The sequence below is a fragment of the Danio rerio genome, chromosome 4, assembly GCF_049306965.1.
Source record: "Danio rerio strain Tuebingen ecotype United States chromosome 4, GRCz12tu, whole genome shotgun sequence".
NCBI lineage: Eukaryota > Metazoa > Chordata > Actinopteri > Cypriniformes > Danionidae > Danio > Danio rerio.
In genome coordinates this window covers 71,117,501-71,140,062 of record NC_133179.1, presented here as the reverse complement: position 1 = coordinate 71,140,062, position 22,562 = coordinate 71,117,501, and the positions used below count along the sequence as shown (strand labels likewise).

The window sequence follows — 22,562 nt, the reverse complement described above, 5'->3', positions numbered from 1 at the left end:
TCAGAATTGCGACTTTGTAACTCAGAATTGCGACTTTGTAACTCAGAATTGCGACAACTCAGAATTTAGACTTTTTAACTCAGAATTGCAACTTAATAACTCAGAATTGTTACCTAAAAACAGAATTGCGACTTAACTCAGAATTGAGATTTAAAAACTCAGAATTGCGACTTAACTCAGAATTGCGACTTTGTAACTCAGAATTGCGACTTAATAACTCAGAATTGCGATTTAAAAACTCAGAATTGCGACTTAATAACTCAGAATTGTTACTTAAAAACAGAATTGAAACTCAACTCAGAATTGCGATTTAAAAACTCAGAATTGCGACTTAACTCAGAATTGCGACTTAATAACTCAGAATTGTTACTTAAAAACAGAATTGCAACTGTAACTCAGAATTGCGATTTAAAAACTCAGAATTGTGACTTAACTCAGAATTGCGACTTAATAACTCAGAATTGTTACTTAAAAACAGAATTGCGACTGTAACTCAGAACTGTGATTTAAAAACTCAGAATTGCAACTTTATAACTCAAAATTGCGACTTAATAACTCAAAATTGCGATTTAAAAACTCAGAATTGCGACAACTCAGAATTGCGATTTAAAAACTCAGAATTGCGACTTAACTCAGAATTGCGATTTAAAAACTCAGAATTGCGACTTAACTCAGAATTGAGACTTAAAAACTCAGAATTGCGACTTAACTCAGAATTGTGACTTTGTAACTCAGAATTGCAACTTAATAACTCAGAATTGCGATTTAAAAACTCAGAATTGCGACTTAATAACGCAGAATTGTTACTTAAAAACAGAATTGCAACTCAACTCAGAATTGCGATTTAAAAACTCAGAATTGCGACTTAACTCAGAATTGCGACTTAATAACTCAGAATTGTTACTTAAAAACAGAATTGTGACTGTAACTCAGAATTGTGATTTAAAAACTCAGAATTGCAACTTTGTAACTCAGAATTGCGATTTAAAAACTCAGAATTGCAACTTAATAACGCAGAATTTTTACTTAAAAACAGAATTGCAACTCAACTCAGAATTGCGATTTAAAAACTCAGAATTGCGACTTAACTCAGAATTGCGACTTAACTTAGAATTGAGATTTAAAAACTCAGAATTGCGACTGTAACTCAGAATTGAGATTTAAAAACTCAGAATTGCGACTTAATAACGCAGAATTGTTACTTAAAAACAGAATTGCAACTCAACTCAGAATTGCGATTTAAAAACTCAGAATTGCGACTTAACTCAGAATTGCGACTTAATAACTCAGAATTGTTACTTAAAAACAGAATTGCAACTGTAACTCAGAATTGCGATTTAAAAACTCAGAATTGCGACTTAACTCAGAATTGCGACTTAATAACTCAGAATTGTTACTTAAAAACAGAATTGCAACTGTAACTCAGAATTGCGATTTAAAAACTCAGAATTGCGACTTAATAACTCAGAATTGTTACTTAAAAACAGAATTGCGACTGTAACTCAGAATTGTGATTTAAAAACTCAGAATTGCAACTTTATAACTCAGAATTGCGACTTAATAACTCAGAATTGCGATTTAAAAACTCAGAATTGCGACAACTCAGAATTGAGATTTAAAAACTCAGAATTGCGACTTAACTCAGAATTGAGATTTAAAAACTCAGAATTGCGATTTAAAAACTCAGAATTGCGACTTTGTAACTCAGAATTGCAACTTTGTAACTCAGAATTGCGACAACTCAGAATTTAGACTTTTTAACTCAGAATTGCAACTTAATAACTCAGAATTGTTACCTAAAAACAGAATTGCAACTCAACTCAGAATTGAGATTTAAATACTCAGAATTGCGATTTAAATACTAAGAATTGCGACTTAACTCAGAATTGAGATTTAAATACTAAGAATTGCGACTTAACTCAGAATTGCGACAACTCAGAATTTAGACTTTAAATCAGAATTGCGACTTAATAACTCAGAATTGTTACTTAAAAACAGAATTGAGACTTAAAAACTCAGAATTGCGACTGTAACTCAGAATTGTGATTTAAAAACTCAGAATTGCAACTTTATAACTCAGAATTGCGACTTTGTAACTCAGAATTGCGACTTAATAACTCAGAATTGCGATTTAAAAACTCAGAATTGCGACTTAATAACTCAGAATTGTTACTTAAAAACAGAATTGCAACTCAACTCAGAATTGCGATTTAAAAACTCAGAATTGCGACTTAATAACTCAGAATTGTTACTTAAAAACAGAATTGCGACTGTAACTCAGAATTGTGATTTAAAAACTCAGAATTGTGACTTAACTCAGAATTGCGACTTAATAACTCAGAATTGTTACTTAAAAACAGAATTGCGACTGTAACTCAGAATTGTGATTTAAAAACTCAGAATTGCAACTTTATAACTCAGAATTGCGACTTAATAACTCAAAATTGCGATTTAAAAACTCAGAATTGCGACAACTCAGAATTGCGATTTAAAAACTCAGAATTGCGACTTAACTCAGAATTGCGATTTAAAAACTCAGAATTGCGACTTAACTCAGAATTGCGATTTAAAAACTCAGAATTGCGATTTAAAAACTCAGAATTGCGACTTTGTAACTGAGAATTGCAACTTAATAACTCAGAATTGCGATTTAAAAACTCAGAATTGCGACTTAATAACGCAGAATTGTTACTTAAAAACAGAATTGCAACTCAACTCAGAATTGCGATTTAAAAACTCAGAATTGCGACTTAACTCAGAATTGGGACTTAATAACTCAGAATTGTTACTTAAAAACAGAATTGTGACTGTAACTCAGAATTGTGATTTAAAAACTCAGAATTGCAACTTTATAACTCAGAATTGCGACTTTGTAACTCAGAATTGCGATTTAAAAACTCAGAATTGCGACTTAATAACGCAGAATTTTTACTTAAAAACAGAATTGCAACTCAACTCAGAATTGCGATTTAAAAACTCAGAATTGCGACTTAACTCAGAATTGAGATTTAAAAACTCAGAATTGCGACTGTAACTCAGAAATGTGATTTAAAAACTCAGAATTGCAACTTTATAACTCAAAATTGCGACTTTGTAACTCAGAATTGCGACTTAATAACGCAGAATTACGACTTAATAACTTAGAATTCTGACTTTATATTCTTACATTGTATTTATTTGGTATTTTTTTTAATTCAGTGGCGGGAAGTTGCTTCCGTTTTTCATGGTTACTTTATATTGTGCCCTGAATAAAGTCTGCATGTCACTATCCAAATGAGACATACCTTACCTTACCTTTAAATGATGTTGTTGTATATGGGGAAAAGGGGGTTATCTCGTTCACAGCCAAGTTTGCGAGCCCTCAAAACATCCCGCACACACTGATGGATATAAGCATACTGACACTGCAAGAGACAAGATAATTATGTCAGGGTGCTTATAAACCAATTGTCATTAAACCTACAGAGACAAACTAGACAATACACATCAGGGACAAAAGACACAGATAAACTATGAATGGTTTTGTCTTGCTAGTAGGATTCTAGGGTGCTTTCACATCTGCAGTTCGCTTCATTTGGTCAGCAACAAGGGTAATAAATGATACATTGTTGCATCTTCTGCCGTCTTTGGGTCGTTTTCACACCACACTGCTGGCTTTGGTTCGAACCAGTTGAGACGAACCAAAATGCAGTCATCTGACAAAATCCACATCTCTCATTGGCCAGATGTTGTTGAACATATTTCCTAAACTGCTTATTGATTGGTCAGAATTCACGTTCGGGAAAATGCCAATGAACTCCCGCAGGTAAACAAAACCGGCAGACACAAAATGACTCTTTTTACTATGAAGGAACGACTGCGCTGACTGATTGTATCCCTGCTTTAGACAAACTATACATTTCGAGAATGAAGCGCAGCCGCGGCTGGAAAACAGGGTTTTAATGCATCGCTCGTCACTTCAGGAGGAGGCGTGAATTAATTTAGCTAAACTGCGACATGGGCATCTTGTGGAAATATTACCAACGATCCATCAGGTAATGTTTTCCCTCTCTTCCTCTTTCCCTCGCATCGGCCTACGGTAGCTGAATTAGTCCGAAAGTCGTAGTACTTTTTGCGGTTGGACCTGTTTTAGTTCGGATCATATTCTCACCACAAACGAACCGCTCCGTTCGTTTGAAAGCGTACCGAGACCACCTCTTCAAGCAGGTCTCGGTACGCTTATTTGGTCCGCACTCGAGTACGATTGCTGCATTCTCACCTGCCCAAACGAACCGCACCAAAAGGGGAAACGAACTGTAGTGTGATTCAATAGAACTAAATAAGGCAGGTGTGAAAGCACCCCTAGTTATGACTTGTTTGTGGTGTGATTGTTGGGGCTAGTTGTAGATGTGTTTGGAAAGAACTCGTAACATTCGAATTATATTTTGGCAAATTGAACTTTACCACAGCTACACAAGATCATAGATAGCTCATGTTTGATGTCCCTGCAAAGCCAATTTGGTGTACTGAACGATGGTTTACATTTCATGTTAATACGTGTGCAAGATTTTAAGAAACTTGAACATTCCTGCATCAGTTTACACCAAAAATGCCTATGCAAATGAACATGCTTTGAAACCAAAACGTCTTATTGGTCAACTTGGCTCTGGAGGGTGGGTACAAAACCATCCTTATAAAAGCTACTAGCCTAAGGCCCCACCCGAGGCCAGAGAAAAGCGCCCAAGCTAGATGGAGACTACAGGCCAAAGAAAGACTTGAACCCAACACAGAGAACCACTGAGGACTCCAGGGAGCAGGCGGGGACCCAGACAAAATGGGTTAATCGCACAGCTCAGACATTCGCATTTCTGATACCTTCCTTTCTTTCTTTTCCGTCGAGAGTCTAGTTAAGTTTAGTGCGCCTCAAACCAGTAGTCAAACACGACTAGCCTTTTTGCCGCTCTCAAAACTTGAATCGACCAACTCCACCCCACTCCAAGCCTCGCGAGGTCAAAGAACAATCAGCTAGCCACATGCTCAACAGACGGTGTTTCTTCACATCACAAAAGGAATCCAAGTATCACTTCAAGGCTACATCTGAACTGGTGTACAGTAAAGACAACCCTAAAGAGACCTTATAAGGGTTCAATTGATTATTTTTGGTTCGCTTGGTTTGGTCTTACAAAATCTGAGGTTTCCCCGTCATTATGCTCTCTCAAACTCTTATTTTACTTCCTTTACTCTTCTCTACACTTGTATGAATGTGTGTTTGGGTTAGGTTTGTGACTTTGCTCAGACAAAAGTCTGGTCACTGAACAGAAATAATGTCCAGTATAGAATATAAAGTCCTGCTGCAGTGGAGACAGAATGAACATTGTGTCCGACTCCATCATGAGCTTGGAGGACTGCATCCATACATCTCTGCACTGACTCAAATCAATTATTAATAAAGTCATGTGGAATGGCAAAGAAAGCGTTCCTGCAGAAAAATCTACCTTTTCCAAATGATTAACTAGAAGTCAAGGTATTATTTGTTGCTCTTACAAATGGGATTGATGACAACTGGAAATATTATATTAGGCGTGAAAAGAGGGCAAAATAAATGTGACTCTTACCTCGGTTTGTACCATGTATGAGCGATGCAGGCGCAGGTCAAACACACAGCCGTAAATGTCCACTGTGCAGTTCCTGTCTAGTTGCTGTAAAGCACGATCCAGCACTATGAAAGTCCCAGTTCGACCCACACCAGCACTGAGAGTAAAAAAACATAATGAAACTGATGTGTGAGCGCTCAAACAAGTCTGATGAAGAAGATCAAGTCTAGCTGATGAATACCTGCAGTGTACTACGGAGATTCCAGGACTGTTTGTCCTGTTGATGAAATCTCGGACTGTTCGCACAAACTGGATAAGAGACTGAGTTGTGTCCGGGACGCCGTGATCTGGCCAGATGGTGTAATGGAACTGACGCACCATCCTGGGGTATCTCAGCTGACTCTCCTGAAAAACGAGTTTGGGTTATGAGGTTGCATCTACTAACGTCCACATTTTACACGGCGGTGGTGTCAAGTCACTAATTCTGAATACTCAAATGACTGCAAGGGAATGATTTTTAATCAGGAATTGTCAACGTGTTCTTTGACTTTCAGTCGTTTTTAGTGCCGTATTGGTACTTTTACACCATTATATTCCATCAACCTGCAGTCTCTGCTTTATTTTTCTAGTCTATGGGGATTGGCAGAGTAGAGAAATCAGTCCTGTGATTCGTGTCCAATCAATCACAGAAACTAAAATGCTTCACACTGAACTACCTTTATAAATGCAGCAAACTGTCTGGAAGCATTCAGAGTGTCTAAGAAGAGGTTCAAAATCTTTACACGCAATGACATGTTAGCCGGCATGTCACTGAATGTTAACTGTAAAATCGCCATAAACAATTACTAAATGCACTTAAATGCACTTATTGCTGCCGAGTGTGACGCGGCTGGGATGAAAATCAGCACCTCCAAGTCCAAGGCCATGGTGGTCCACCGGAAAAAGGGGGTTTGCCATCTCCAGGTTGGAGGAAAGTCCTTACCCTAGGTAGAGGAGTTTGAGTATCTCAGGGTTTTGTTCACGAGTGAGGGAAGGATGGAGCGTGAGATTGACAGGCTGATTGGTGCAGTGGCAGCAGTAATGCGGTCGATGTACCAGTCCGTAGTGAAGACGAAGCTGAGCCGAAAGGCAAAGCTCTCGATTTACCGGTCAATCTACATACCTACTCTCACCTACGGTCATGATCGAAAGGACAAGATCTCGGAAACAAGCGGCCGAAATGAGTTTCCTTCGCAGGGTGGCAAGGCGCACTCTTATGGATAGGACGAGGAGCTCTGACACCCGGGAGGAGCTCGGAGTAGAGCCGCTGCTCCTCCACATCGAGAGAAGTCAGCTGAGGTGGCTGGGATATCTGTTTCAGATGCCTCCTGGACGCCTACATAGGGAGGTGTTCCAGGCATGTCCCACCGGGAGGCAGCCTCAGGGGAAGATCCAGGACACGCTGGAGGGACTATGTCTCTCGGCTGGCCTGGGAACACCTCGAGATCCCCCCGGAGGAGCAGGAGGAAGTGTCTGGGGAGAGGGAAGTTCTCCTAAGACTGTGCCCCCGCGACCCGGCCCCGGAAAAGCGGCAGAAAATGAATGAATGAATGCACTACAGAATGTTACGTTTTCACACAAATTAAATGCTGTATTCTCGAGCACACACACTTGTTCTACACTAGGAGAACTTATAACAGTGGTACCATACTCCACCTTGTGGTCGGATTCAACCAAGCACATACATCACAAACGCTTCAGTCTTTGTGTAATACTCACTACTCATGAGTACTTTAAAAACGGATTCTGTTTACCCATACTCAGAGTAATATTCACTACATTTATGGTCAAGTAATAGTACTTTTAGCAGAGTATGATTTTTCTGTACTCTTTCCAACACTGATTATTATATACTTTGCATAGGCATGTACCCTTTTAATCTCTAAAATGAGCATTTTTATCAGGATCCTGTGTGTAGGTTCAGCAATGTCCCATTTATGGCAAAGAATAAGTCCTTGTTCTGGTCTTTAAAGTAAATTACTCAGCATACACAAAAGAGGCTGAGAAAAATGTTCATTTTCGATAGAAATTTGAGACGGAACTTCTCATATACTATTGAATATACTGAATAACTGAATATGATTCTGCATGTTCTAATAGTTTACTTCTTTAAAAAAGACACATTTGCACAATTAAAGCGGTAGCTCACCCAAAAATGACAATTCTGTCATCATTTACCCATTTGTTTGGCTCTCTTTCTTCTGTTTTTGAAAATGACCTTCCCAACGCAGCTCTAAGTGAAGTGAAATGTCCAGCTAAGGCTAAAATTTGAAAGTGCGCCATGTTTAAAACTATTAATTCATAAAAAAAAAAAAAAGAAAAAAAAAAGAGTTGACTAGAGTAGTTTGAATTAAACACATTAGTAACGAGTCTTTAGCCGTGCTGGCGTGACGTCGATACGGAATTTAAGTCCTGCCCATTTGGTGCGTAGCAGACCCAGGAAAATTAAAACCCCTGGTCCCGCCCACACACACAGTAGCAGATCCCGGTTGAATCATGTCTGTGCTCTGAAGTGTGAGGGAAAGTTAGTGTTATTTTCCCTACCCAAACATGTGAAGAGGCTGTGAAGAGTCAGTGGTTGAAGTTTATTTTTGCAGAAATACCTCAGCAATATAGCCCTAGCCTTGTGCTGTGTTCCTGCCATTTTTCAGACGAGTGCTTCAGCGATCTACAAGCTTACAACAGGGGATTCTTCGGCCGTTTGTTAAAGGAAGGATCAGAAAAAACTATTGATGTGTAGAAGTTTGTCAGAGCTCGACAGGAACTTTACAGTGCACAGTTCATGGACCATCCATTTCACAAGTGTAAGTGAGATTAAAATGGCTGCCTTCTTGTTTTCTCTAGCTTGCAAATTCTGAATTAAATTATGATTTGTTACTTGTAACCGCATGTACGATATCTGGTTAACTTTTTATATTCTCATATCGCGTCTAAACCATGTTGAAAACACGAAGCTGCCACTTTGTTTATGGATTTAAATGTGTTTGTTTGTCTTCGGTATGGCCACTATCAGCTGTTCTTAGACACGTGCGGCAGTCAAGTTTTAAAACAGTAGTGATGGGTCGTTCATGAACAATTCATTCTTTTTGAACGAATCTTCAATATGATTCAGGAACTACGAGTCCTCTCAGGGAGTGATTCGTTCATCCGCGCGTGCGCACATTTGTGCAGGTAGTATCGTTAAATTGAAGTCTTCATCACATTGGCAGAAGCCAATCATACGCGTTTAGAGCCGGAAAACAATTGATCTGCTCACCTCTCGAGTCCTCTATCGGGTCCTCGGGTTTGAGTCATTCTGTCAAGTGATGAATGAACGATCATGGCTCCTATCGACTTAGACTGTGCATTGATTAAAATTATATGTGACTGTCAGTGTAACGTGAATGAACCCCTGACATTTGAAGACATGAAGAGGTGAGCTGAGCAAAGAGACAACAATACCTTCATAGACAAAAGAGCAGGTAAAAATTGAATTATTATTTTCTCCTTCTTATAGTATTCAACTTATGACTTATTTGTCGTGTGATCAACCTTTTGGGTTAGTTGTAGATGTGTTTGGAAGCAATTCGTAACATTTTAATAATATTTTGGCAAATTGAACCAAATAAACGAAATGACTCGAAAAAAGATTCGTTCATCTTGATGAACGAGACTCAAATATCCGAGTCAGTAAAATGATTCGAACTTCCCATCACTATAAAACAGTTCAGCCTTTGCCGCTGTGTGGATTAATACTGAATGTGTGTTTACTTACGGTTAAAAATAGAGCAATATGCTGGTGTTTAACTAACTCTAGCTCTAAGGAGGGGTTTGGGAACAAATTAATTGTTGAACGAATCACATGGGAGTCATTGGGATAATTTGGTAAAAGTAAATTCATATTGTAGTGTCGGAACAAGGTTCTTTTCACAAGGTGGGGTTGTTAGCCCCGTGCCCAACCCTCCTCCTTTCTCATCCGGGCTTGGGACCGAGGCGGAATTCGGGAAGCCGATGATTCGGGATGCAGATCAGACTGTTGTTGGAAACCTCCAAAACCAAAATATGACCCTTTTTAATGCATAATAGGGCCTTTTTAATATAATAAAGATGTACTGAAGAAAGCTGGAACAATTGACTTCTATAATATTTGTTTTTCTTCCTCTGGTTAGCTTTATTTACTTAACATAATCAAATACATCATTTGGAAACTAGAGAAAACAATGAGGCAGCCATTTTAATCTCACTTACTTACACTTGTGAAATGGAGGAAGAAACTGGTCCATGAACTGTGCACTGTAAAGTTCCTGTCGAGCTCTGACAATGTCCCATACATCAGTAGTCTTTTCTGATCCTTCCTTTAACAAACGGCCGAAGAATCCCTTATTGTAAGCTTGTAGATCGCTGAAGCACTCGTCAGAAAAATGGCAGGAACACAGCACAAGGCTAGGCCTATAATGCTGAGGTATTTCTGCAAAAATAAACGTCCTTCACAGCCTCTTCACATGTTTGGGTAGGGAAAATAACACTAACTTTCCCTCACACTTCAGAGCACAGACATGATTCAACCGGGATCTGCTACAGTGTGTGTGGGCGGGTTTTAATTTTCCCGGGTCTGCTCATGCAGAAAATGGGCGGAGCTTGAGTTCCATATTGACGTCACGGAATAAGGAAGGTTAGCTTTCTTCACAATGTCTTCTTTAGTTTTCAACAGAAGAAAGAGATTCAAACAGGTTTGAAAGCACGTGAGGGTGTGTTAGTAGTGAGTAAATTGTCATTTTTGGGTGAATTACCCCTTTAAAGTTCCTAGATGAAAAAGACTCCACTTACGCATGATATTTTGAAGTCCCGAATGGTCCACTCTGGAAAGACCTTCTCAGAAAGCAGCTGCACCACAATGTCTCCATAGCACAAAGGCTCGCTGTCCGTCGGCCAGTAGTGGTCACACTTTACCTGAATCAGACACATTTTCACAAAATTATGACATGAGATCAGCGCACGGTACAAAAGCAAAAGCACCAGAAGCGTCTTCTTCACTCACCATGCCTCTTTCCACACACTGCGTCACCATTACTAGGCTGTGCACATTTTGTTCCCACACCATTCGCCAAAAATCGTCCTTGGTACCTGGCAGAGGCCCTTGTGTGGCGATATACTCCCATCTGAAATTGTTTCCCTGTTAAAAAGTTAACAAAAACATCACTGTTCACTGGGTGCTCAGCCAAAACGCAAAAAGTGCTAAATATATATTCAATAGGCGCAGGGCCGGAGCAAGCTGACCTGCCGCTCTAGGCAAAGGACGGTTATGACATAACTGATGGCGCGGGTGGTGAGGGTAGTGTCGCGGACGCCGCCCTAGACGCGGATATAACTGAGGGCGCGGGTGGTGAGGGTAGTGTCGGGGACGCCGCCCTAGACATGGACATAACTGAGGGCGCGGGTGGTGAGGGTAGTGTCGCGGACGCCGCCCTAGACGCGGATATGACTGAGGGCGCGGGTGGTGAGGGTAGTGTCAGGGACGCCGCCCTAGACATGGACATAACTGAGGACGCGGGTGGTGAGGGTAGTGTCGCGGACGCCGCCCTAGACGCGGATATAACTGAGGGCGCGGGTGGTGAGGGTAGTGTCGGGGTTGCCAACCTAGACATGGACATAACTGAGGGTGCGGGTGGTGAGGGTAGTGTCGCAGACGCCGCCCTAGACGCAGATATAACTGAGGGCGTGGGTGATGAGGGTAGTGTCGGGGACGCCGCCCTCTGTATTTTGCCGCCCTAGACGCGGACATAACTGAGGGCGCGGGTGATGAGGGTTGTGTCGCGGACGCCGCCCTAGACGAGGATATAACTGAGGGCGCGGGTGGTGAGGGTAGTGTCGGGGACGCCGCCCTCTGTATTCTGCCGCCCTAGACGCGGACATAACCGAGGACGCAGGTGGTGAGGGTACTGTTGCGGACGCAGCCCTAGACGCGGATATAACTGAGGGCGGGAGAGGTGAGGGTTGTGTCGGGGATGCCGCCCTCTGTATTCTGCCGCCCTAGGCAGCCGCCTAGGTCGCCTCTATGGACGCGCCGGCCCTGAATAGGCGACAACACCAAAGCTCCAAAAATGCATATTACATTAAAAAGGCTGACACAAAACATACTATTTACATGGACATTCGTACCATCCAGTACCATTAAATCATTTGTTACCTATGTCTCAATTTAGTCGTAAGTTGGGACGGTAGTTTTATGGCTTTTGAAATCGTATTAGTCAAAAAAAGGTAATGATTCGCACTCAAGTAATTGCTTCATACTGTTTTTATTTTATTTCTCTTCCATTCTACGGGTGATTAAAAGTCACGTTTCGGCACAATGCCTTCCTCAGTGTGTGACACAATCCTCTCGAAATCCTTTTAAAATCTTACCCAATACCATCATACAGCATGAAAGAACCAGGATAAAACTGAAAACTACTGTTTTGTTCTGACACACCGAGCCTGGCTTGAGGATGAGTTAATTAGGGGGTCATTTTAATTTTTAGATAAACTATGAACACTATATGAAAGGAACCATCAAAATAAATTGATAACAACATATAAATTTCACACCGAATACAATAATGGGGGTTCAATCATTTTTGGACTATCTTTCGAACGTTGACTACTGTATTTGCAACATTTAAGTTGTGTGAAGACATTTTCAATCAGTATAACAACAACAACACAAAAAAAAGGTTATAAAAATTCTGTCTTTAGCAAGTGACCAAACCACTGAACATGTATTTAACTCACAGGTATATAGTTAGCGTTGATGTAGTCTGAGCAGGGGTCATCCTCCAGACAGGACAGTCTCACCCGCGTGGAGTCGTCTAAAGTTAATCATTAAGGATGTTAATGAGCAGGATTAAACTTCAGGTCAACAAATCAGTACTTCTTTAAATCTACACATGAAGAATTCCAACTGATAGATGTTGCCGTTAATCTACTTACAGGGAAGTATATTGTTGTATCGGTTTTTGTTGCGGTTACCAAGCAGACGTGCAGCATTTTGAGTTTGGATCCGTCCCACGTCCTTTAGGCCCTTTTTAAAATACAGGCAGAGGTTGATGCAATGATCATGATAGCAGATGCTATTAACCAGATTTATAACACAGCTGTCTAGAATACTTGATTCTGATTGGTCAGTCGGTCGGTCAGAATTCTGAGATAACAACCGGTGAATAATGCAGGCTCATCAGGGAACTTCGAACCACCTCGACAGCCACCAATCAGTCAAAAATGCGAAGCTGACAGAAACTAAAACAGCTGATGGAGTATACACTAACCTGCGCATTATTCGGATACAAGATGGCGCCAAACAGTCAAAAACACAACAGAAACTAAAACAGCTGATGGAGTATACACTAACCTGCGCATTATTCAGACACAAGATGGCGCCAAACAGTCAAAAACACAAAAGAAACTAAAACAGCTGATGGAGTATACACTAACCTGTGCATTATTCAGACACAAGATGGAGACAAACAGTCAAAAACACAACAGAAACTAAAACAGCTGATGGAGTATACACTAACCTGCGCATTATTCAGACACAAGATGGCGCCAAACAGTCAAAAACACAAAAGAAACTAAAACAGCTGATGGAGTATACACTAACCTGTGCATTATTCAGACACAAGATGGCGCCAAACAGTCAAAAACACAACAGAAACTAAAACAGCTGATGGAGTATACACTAACCTGCGCATTATTCAGACACAAGATGGCGCCAAACAGTCAAAAACACAAAAGAAACTAAAACAGCTGATGGAGTATACACTAACCTGCGCATTATTCAGACACAAGATCGAGACAAACAATTAAAAACACAAAGCTGACAGACACTAAAACAGCTGATGGAGTATACACTAACCTGCGCATTATTCAGACACAAGATGGCGCCAAACAGTCAAAAACACAAAAGAAACTAAAACAGCTGATGGAGTATACACTAACCTGCGCATTATTCAGACACTAGATGGACACAAACAGTCAAAAACACAAAAGAAACTAAAACAGCTGATGGAGTATACACTAACCTGCGCATTATTCAGACACTAGATGGACACAAACAGTCAAAAACACAAAAGAAACTAAAACAGCTGATGGAGTATACACTAACCTGCACATTAATCAGACACTAGATGGAGCCAAACAGTCAAAAACACAAAAGAAACTAAAACAGCTGATGGAGTATACACTAACCTGCGCATTATTCAGACACAAGATGGCGCCAAACAGTCAAAAACACAACAGAAACTAAAACAGCTGATGGAGTATACACTAACCTGTGCATTATTCGGACACTAGATGGACACAAACAGTCAAAAACACAAAAGAAACTAAAACAGCTGATGGAGTATACACTAACCTGCGCATTATTCAGACACAAGATGGAGACAAACAGTCAAAAACACAACAGAAACTAAAACAGCTGATGGAGTATACACTAACCTGCGCATTATTCAGACACAACATGGCGCCAAACAGTCAAAAACACAAAGCTGACAGACACTAAAACAGCTGATGGAGTATACACTAACCTGCGCATTATTCAGACACAAGATGGCGCCAAACAGTCAAAAACACAAAAGAAACTAAAACAGCTGATGGAGTATACACTAACCTGCGCATTATTCAGACACAAGATCGAGACAAACAGTTAAAAACACAAAGCTGACAGACACTAAAACAGCTGATGAAGTATACACTAACCTGCGCATTATTCAGACACAAGATGGCGCCAAACAGTCAAAAACACAACAGAAACTAAAACAGCTGATGGAGTATACACTAACCTGCGCATTATTCAGACACAAGATGGCGCCAAACAGTCAAAAACACAACAGAAACTAAAACAGCTGATGGAGTATACACTAACCTGCGCATTATTCAGACACAAGATGGCGCCAAACAGTCAAAAACACAACAGAAACTAAAACAGCTGATGGAGTATACACTAACCTGCGCATTATTCAGACACAAGATGGCGCCAAACAGTCAAAAACACAACAGAAACTAAAACAGCTGATGGAGTATACACTAACCTGCGCATTATTCAGACACAAGATGGTGCCAAACAGTCAAAAACACAAAAGAAAACTAAAACAGCTGATGGAGTATACACTAACCTGTGCATTATTCAGACACTAGATGGACACAAACAGTCAAAAACACAAAAGAAACTAAAACAGCTGATGGAGTATACACTAACCTGTGCATTATTCAGACACTAGATGGACACAAACAGTCAAAAACACAAAAGAAACTAAAACAGCTGATGGAGTATACACTAACCTGCGCATTATTCAGACACAACATGGCGCCAAACAGTCAAAAACACAAAGCTGACAGACACTAAAACAGCTGATGGAGTATACACTAACCTGCGCATTATTCAGACACAACATGGCGCCAAACAGTCAAAAACACAAAGCTGACAGACACTAAAACAGCTGATGAAGTATACACTGACCTGCGCATTATTCAGACACTAGATGGCGCCAAACAGACAAAAACACAACAGAAACTAAAACAGCTGATGGAGTATACACTAACCTGCGCATTATTCAGACACAAGATGGCGCCAAACAGTCAAAAACACAAAGCTGACAGACACTAAAACAGCTGATGAAGTATACACTGACCTGCGCATTATTCAGACACAAGATGGAGACAAACAGTCAAAAACACAACAGAAACTAAAACAGCTGATGGAGTATACACTAACCTGCGCATTATTCAGACACAAGATGGCGCCAAACAGTCAAAAACACAAAAGAAACTAAAACAGCTGATGGAGTATACACTAACCTGTGCATTATTCAGACACAAGATGGCGCCAAACAGTCAAAAACACAACAGAAACTAAAACAGCTGATGGAGTATACACTAACCTGCGCATTATTCAGACACAAGATGGCGCCAAACAGTCAAAAACACAAAAGAAACTAAAACAGCTGATGGAGTATACACTAACCTGCGCATTATTCAGACACAAGATCGAGACAAACAGTTAAAAACACAAAGCTGACAGACACTAAAACAGCTGATGGAGTATACACTAACCTGCGCATTATTCAGACACAAGATGGCGCCAAACAGTCAAAAACACAAAAGAAACTAAAACAGCTGATGGAGTATACACTAACCTGCGCATTATTCAGACACTAGATGGACACAAACAGTCAAAAACACAAAAGAAACTAAAACAGCTGATGGAGTATACACTAACCTGCGCATTATTCAGACACTAGATGGACACAAACAGTCAAAAACACAAAAGAAACTAAAACAGCTGATGGAGTATACACTAACCTGCACATTAATCAGACACTAGATGGAGCCAAACAGTCAAAAACACAAAAGAAACTAAAACAGCTGATGGAGTATACACTAACCTGCGCATTATTCAGACACAAGATGGCGCCAAACAGTCAAAAACACAACAGAAACTAAAACAGCTGATGGAGTATACACTAACCTGTGCATTATTCGGACACTAGATGGACACAAACAGTCAAAAACACAAAAGAAACTAAAACAGCTGATGGAGTATACACTAACCTGCGCATTATTCAGACACAAGATGGAGACAAACAGTCAAAAACACAACAGAAACTAAAACAGCTGATGGAGTATACACTAACCTGCGCATTATTCAGACACAACATGGCGCCAAACAGTCAAAAACACAAAGCTGACAGACACTAAAACAGCTGATGGAGTATACACTAACCTGCGCATTATTCAGACACAAGATGGCGCCAAACAGTCAAAAACACAAAAGAAACTAAAACAGCTGATGGAGTATACACTAACCTGCGCATTATTCAGACACAAGATCGAGACAAACAGTTAAAAACACAAAGCTGACAGACACTAAAACAGCTGATGAAGTATACACTAACCTGCGCATTATTCAGACACAAGATGGCGCCAAACAGTCAAAAACACAACAGAAACTAAAACAGCTGATGGAGTATACACTAACCTGTGCATTATTCAGACACAAGATGGCGCCAAACAGTCAAAAACACAACAGAAACTAAAACAGCTGATGGAGTATACACTAACCTGCGCATTATTCAGACACAAGATGGCGCCAAACAGTCAAAAACACAACAGAAACTAAAACAGCTGATGGAGTATACACTAACCTGCGCATTATTCAGACACAAGATGGCGCCAAACAGTCAAAAACACAACAGAAACTAAAACAGCTGATGGAGTATACACTAACCTGCGCATTATTCAGACACAAGATGGTGCCAAACAGTCAAAAACACAACAGAAACTAAAACAGCTGATGGAGTATACACTAACCTGTGCATTATTCAGACACAAGATGGTGCCAAACAGTCAAAAACACAACAGAAACTAAAACAGCTGATGGAGTATACACTAACCTGTGCATTATTCAGACACTAGATGGACACAAACAGTCAAAAACACAAAAGAAACTAAAACAGCTGATGGAGTATACACTAACCTGTGCATTATTCAGACACTAGATGGACACAAACAGTCAAAAACACAAAAGAAACTAAAACAGCTGATGGAGTATACACTAACCTGCGCATTATTCAGACACAACATGGCGCCAAACAGTCAAAAACACAAAGCTGACAGACACTAAAACAGCTGATGGAGTATACACTAACCTGCGCATTATTCAGACACAACATGGCGCCAAACAGTCAAAAACACAAAGCTGACAGACACTAAAACAGCTGATGAAGTATACACTGACCTGCGCATTATTCAGACACTAGATGGCGCCAAACAGACAAAAACACAACAGAAACTAAAACAGCTGATGGAGTATACACTAACCTGCGCATTATTCAGACACTAGATGGCGCCAAACAGACAAAAACACAACAGAAACTAAAACAGCTGATGGAGTATACACTAACCTGCGCAATATTCAGACACAAGATGGCACCAAACAGACAAAAAAGCTGGCGTGACAGACCAGCAGATACATATTAATGTGGATGTAAGTATATGGATTTTAATGTATTCACTGACAGTCAAGGTGATTGGAAGTTCCCAGATGAGCCTGTGTTATTTAGCGGTTGTTATCTGAGAATTATACTTTGGAATGTTGAGATTGACCAATCAGTTTCGAGTATTTCAGACCGCCCTTTAATAATCTGCGATAACAACCTCCTAAACATATTTAAGAAAACTTGATATACAGTATAGTGTTGGATTGGATGATATACCTCAAACTCTTCTGACAGAAGGTAACTGGAATCGGATTGAAGTTTAGCAAGGTGGGACTCGAAATTGGCAGCTTGAACTGGGCTAGTGCAAAACAAAGTCAAAATGACAAACGTTAATACTCATAAATTGATCAGTGTTCACTGGAATAAATGCTTTAATCTTGAAATACACTAATATATAAGGATCAATCATACAGAATATTAAGCACATACTATTCACACGTACATGAGCTCTGAATTGTCTCCGAGCTCAACTGTTTGAGGATTAAAATAGTTCACCGCACACACATTCTGCTTTTGTTCAGCAAAGGTCGTGTGAAGTCACCGTGCTGAACAGAAGAATGCCCCTCGGTTTGAAAGTGACAGCTGACGGTAGAAAAATGCTATTATTTTTAGCATCTGAATTACTGCTAGCATGACCGCTTCTATGCATTGAAAGAGAACAAATACTCTAGAGCTCTACAAATAAACAATTATTATGTTTGATGTCAGCCATGGATAAGATACTAATGAACTAACTCTTTCGTCATTTTAAGAGCTTGATGTCGCTTATAACCGCAGCATCCTCCATTATATCTTCGTTTGTGTTCATCAGAAAAAAGAAACTCAAACGGGTTTGGAAATGGTGAGTAAATAATGGCAGCATTTGGATTTTGGGGTGAACTATCCCTTTAACCATGCGCGTGACCACACTTGTATAAGCTTTGAATTGATTCTGCAGTACCTAGTTTGTCCACAGGGTGTCTACACTAGACTGCCCTGCTGAAAAATCCAGCTTAAACCAGCCTAGGCTGGTTGGCTGGTTTTAGCTGGTCGACCAGCCTGGTTTTAGAGGGGTTTTGGCCATTTCCAGGCTGGTTTCCACCCATTTTCAACCTGGTCCTAGCTGGTCAGGCTGGAAAATGACCAGCCAAATCCAGCTAAAACCAGCCTGACTTAAGCTGGATATAGCTGGTTTTGGCTGGACTTCCAGCTTGGCTAGGCTGGTCAAGCTGGTTTTAGCTGGTCATCTCCCAGCTTGACCAGCTAAGACCAGGCTGGAAATGGCTGGAAACCAGCCTGGAAGTGGCCAAAACCCCTCTAAAACCAGCCTGGTCGACCAGCTAAAACCAGCCTAGGCTGGTTTAAGCTGGATTTTTCAGCAGGGTGTGCCATTATTTTACAATGGGTAAAGAAATCAAGATGGAATAAAACAACAAAACAACACTGAAGCCTGCAAAAGCAATATAGGCTATTTCAGGAACACTTGTGTGAGGGGATTATTACGTATCAGTAAGTACAAAGTGATTATTATCGATCGTAACTTTTGTAAAGGGAAAGCGCAGACGCTGAATGATTGGAAATCTTTCTAGTGTGCGTCTGTTAAGAATGTTTTAATGTGCTGTTTGTTTGATTTAACAAGTCGGTAACATTTTACTTTAAGGACCAGTTCTTGAGGGGAGGGGGGTCTTCACGTGAACAAAGCTGCTGCGCTCCTGCATCCAGGTTAATCATGAACAACTCAGTGCGCATGCGCTAGTTGCACTATCGCGGTCTGATCAATGACTGTAAAAAATATGGACGACGCGACAGCCCCTTTTCCCATTGAACGCCTTGAGGGCAAAACGCCTGCTTGACGGGCACAAACTGTCTCAAAAGACTGCTGAAATTGGAGCCTTGACATGCGCAGAAGGACTGTCTGATGGAGCCAGAGGAGGAGCCGCGAAAATAAGCGGAGTCGAGCTTCCAACCAAACGCTTTATGTAAAATCAACCACGCCCCCCGAACTTCTCACTCGACTGCCGGTGTCTGCACTGTAACAAACGCTCACTGATGTAAATAGAAGCACTTACATTTAAAAATACAGAATAATATACGGTTTAAAAACGGTGTGATGCAAGCTGTTATACTTTAATCAAAGCAATACATGCTGGACTGCAGAAATAAACGATCTTTTATACACTCTAGCCTGAATATGAGCACAAATAATATATTCTCTTATTGTTATATTTGTTGTTGGTATTTGTTATCTTCATAGGGGTAGAAATAACACTTGTAAAATATGAACAATAACATATAAACAACACATACATTTTTAGAAAGGTTTTTATTTTTAATTAGCCATCAACAGAACCCAAAATATAGCCTACACACCATAACGATTTACCATGCGGGAACAATCGTGCGTTTAGAAGATAAATACAGCAAGATTACTAAATATCAACAGGATATTTACACATCCCAACTCTGCAATTTGTGCAAAAAAACTTTGCACTATTAATACAACGTCTATCTGCTGCAACATCACTAGTATATTGTTTATTCATTTTCGCTTGAATTGTTGATTTAATTTGTTTGCCTCCGTTTTCATTTGGTTTATTCGATGCCTTCATTATATCTGGCAACGAGGAATTTACATTCATTTTAATGTTAGCTGGAGTGTTCAAATAAAACGCCAACAGAAAATGATGTAAATAAATAATATCTAACATTTACAGCTCTATTAGGTTATATAAGATTCGATTTCAAGAACCTTATAATGATTTATAACAGCACATTCAGTAGATTACTTAATAACATGCCAAAACTTAAAATGCAGAGACGTCCTGTAAAGCAAGTTCAAATAACCATACAGGAGATCAACGTGGAGATTATTATTTAGACACAAAGAGAATTACTGCTAACGATCTCCTGTATACCCCGTACTTAAATTGGTTTATTTTATTGTGCAGTTTTATTGTCATTTTCGTATTTCTTAATTCTTGTGCACTACAAAATGTATTCAATTGTATTATTATTTAATACTTGTGCAATCGATCCAGGTTTATTGTTATTTATTTTGTCCTTTATTTAAATAATTGCTATGTATGCTGTTTGCATCTTTATTCAAAGGTTAAACTCAGTGCTACACTTTGCGTTCACATAGTAGCATGCGTTTGTTGTCATATCAACACAAATGGATGTAATAACGTTAACAAATGTGAGGGTTTTATATAATGAAGATTCAATCGCGCCAGCTCCGGGCAGCAGCGCACATAACCTACTCGCGGCGTCGCGGGCTGATTCCGGCTCGCATGCGGCAGCGCCGGCTCGCTCGGCCGCCGCATCTGGCTCAATTGACTCGGGCTGGAATCGGGCAGTGAGTCCAGGCATCCGGAGTAGGTCCAGCAGAGGTAGTCAGTCTGAGGGGTAAGTCTCCAGCAGGCAAGAACTGGCCCCAGTGTATTTTGCTATCTGGGTGGCTAGGCGTGTATCAGCAAACTAATAAAGCCCGAAAAAAGCTCTGACCTTAGCGAATAAACAGTGTTCCACCAGATCATGTATGTCAGAAACTGTAGTTTACTGCTGAACTCATTTTGTCATGGTAAAATATCACAGAAATCGAGTAATAACACTTCAGTCTCCTGCCGAAGCTCAGACGCCGCGCTTTGAGAAACTGTCAATCACAGCTGTCAATCACGATGACACGCCCAGCATTAAATTACTGCTAAAAACAAACTGTTTACAAAAATGAAGATCTGCACCTATTTCAGCACAATAACCAGTGCCTTAATCGACCAGAACCATCTTACGGGACATTTTATTGCAAGTGTAATTAATTTTTTTATTTGGGCTCAAGTCTCCTTCATTAACACGGAGGAGGCGGGCTTTATGACTTGTACTGCAGCCAGCCCCCAGGGGGCGATCTAACGGCCGAAATCTTCACTCAAACGCAGGCTTGCGGCACACTTGGGTCTGATTGTCTTAAACAAGGTTTATTTGCATCAAATACATAACATTTGTGCCAAACATCTCAACTGACGAACATATTAACAATAATACAACCGTATAGCCGAATTAAATGTATGCATTGGCATGTTACAGCCCTAATGAGTATGATTATGTCAAACTCTATTTAGATACATATTGCAATGATTTCGGGTACTTACTTAGCGATGTACGCACACATATATGCAGAGTCCTTAAATGCTCTGCTGCCTTGGACTCTATAATACCTGTTTTATAACTTTAAACTATCAACAACCACCACTGAGCGATATTCTAGCGATCGCTCTTCCCGCTCCGTGGTGGATTTTGGCATAGTCCATTTCACGTGAGATGGCGGGGGTGAGTGGAAGAAACCAAGTCGCGGGGGGAATATATTTTCTACAGAAATAATTTATGATTTCTTATGTGGCCCGGTAACGTTACCAATTGTTCCACAGACCGGTGGTTGGGGACCACTGCCTTAAAGAGCATATTGTAGGTTAAAAAAGGTTTCAAAAAGGTAAAATCGTTTGTTAAAGTACTCTATAATACCATAAAATACCATAAGTAAATTTCTGTGACTAAAAACGACTCCAAACGGCTTAATAATAAACTTTAACGTTTATTTTAAAGAAAATCTAGTTCCTACTTTACTCTTATGAAGTGGTACGAATTATTAGAAATTAAAAATCAAAGTGAATTTGTCTTTCTAGTCTGTACACTTTCGTTTTATTAAGTAGAAAATAGAAAATAAATATTTTAAATTAATGTAATGTGATGCTATGATTTACATGTTTCCGATTGGCTACTTCTACTTCATACTTAATGAGGGGGAGGGGCTTGCTGCTCAAACAATACACAGACTCTGACGTGAAGCAGCAGCAGCTCCGTGTTTCCTGTGTTTTTATTAACATTATTGTCCCTCATCAGGTATGAAATATTGAAATCGTTATCAAAATGTGTTGAATATAAGTTAGAGATGTGAAAGCAACAAGTGTCA

The 22,562-nt window shown here is 40.1% G+C and overlaps 2 protein-coding genes across 6 annotated transcripts in view; both read right to left on the bottom strand.

The window, feature by feature from the left end:
- Window positions 1-22,562, bottom strand: part of rab3ip (RAB3A interacting protein (rabin3)) — an 847,807-nt gene that overhangs the window by 568,891 nt on the left and 256,354 nt on the right. The window lies entirely within an intron of this gene.
- Window positions 1-22,562, bottom strand: part of ptprb (protein tyrosine phosphatase receptor type b) — a 95,272-nt gene that overhangs the window by 1,104 nt on the left and 71,606 nt on the right. For 2 of the 4 annotated variants that reach the window (XM_009299538.4, NM_001316727.1), the window contains 8 exon segments: window positions 17,837-17,918; window positions 12,558-12,648; window positions 12,360-12,436; window positions 10,630-10,764; window positions 10,419-10,541; window positions 5,815-5,978; window positions 5,595-5,730; window positions 3,295-3,404 (listed from right to left, as the gene is read on the bottom strand). In XM_009299538.4, coding sequence (XP_009297813.2) covers window positions 3,297-3,404; window positions 5,595-5,730; window positions 5,815-5,978; window positions 10,419-10,541; window positions 10,630-10,764; window positions 12,360-12,436; window positions 12,558-12,648; window positions 17,837-17,918 — 916 coding nt within the window. In that variant the 3' untranslated portion in view covers window positions 3,295-3,296. 4 annotated transcript variants of the gene reach the window in all.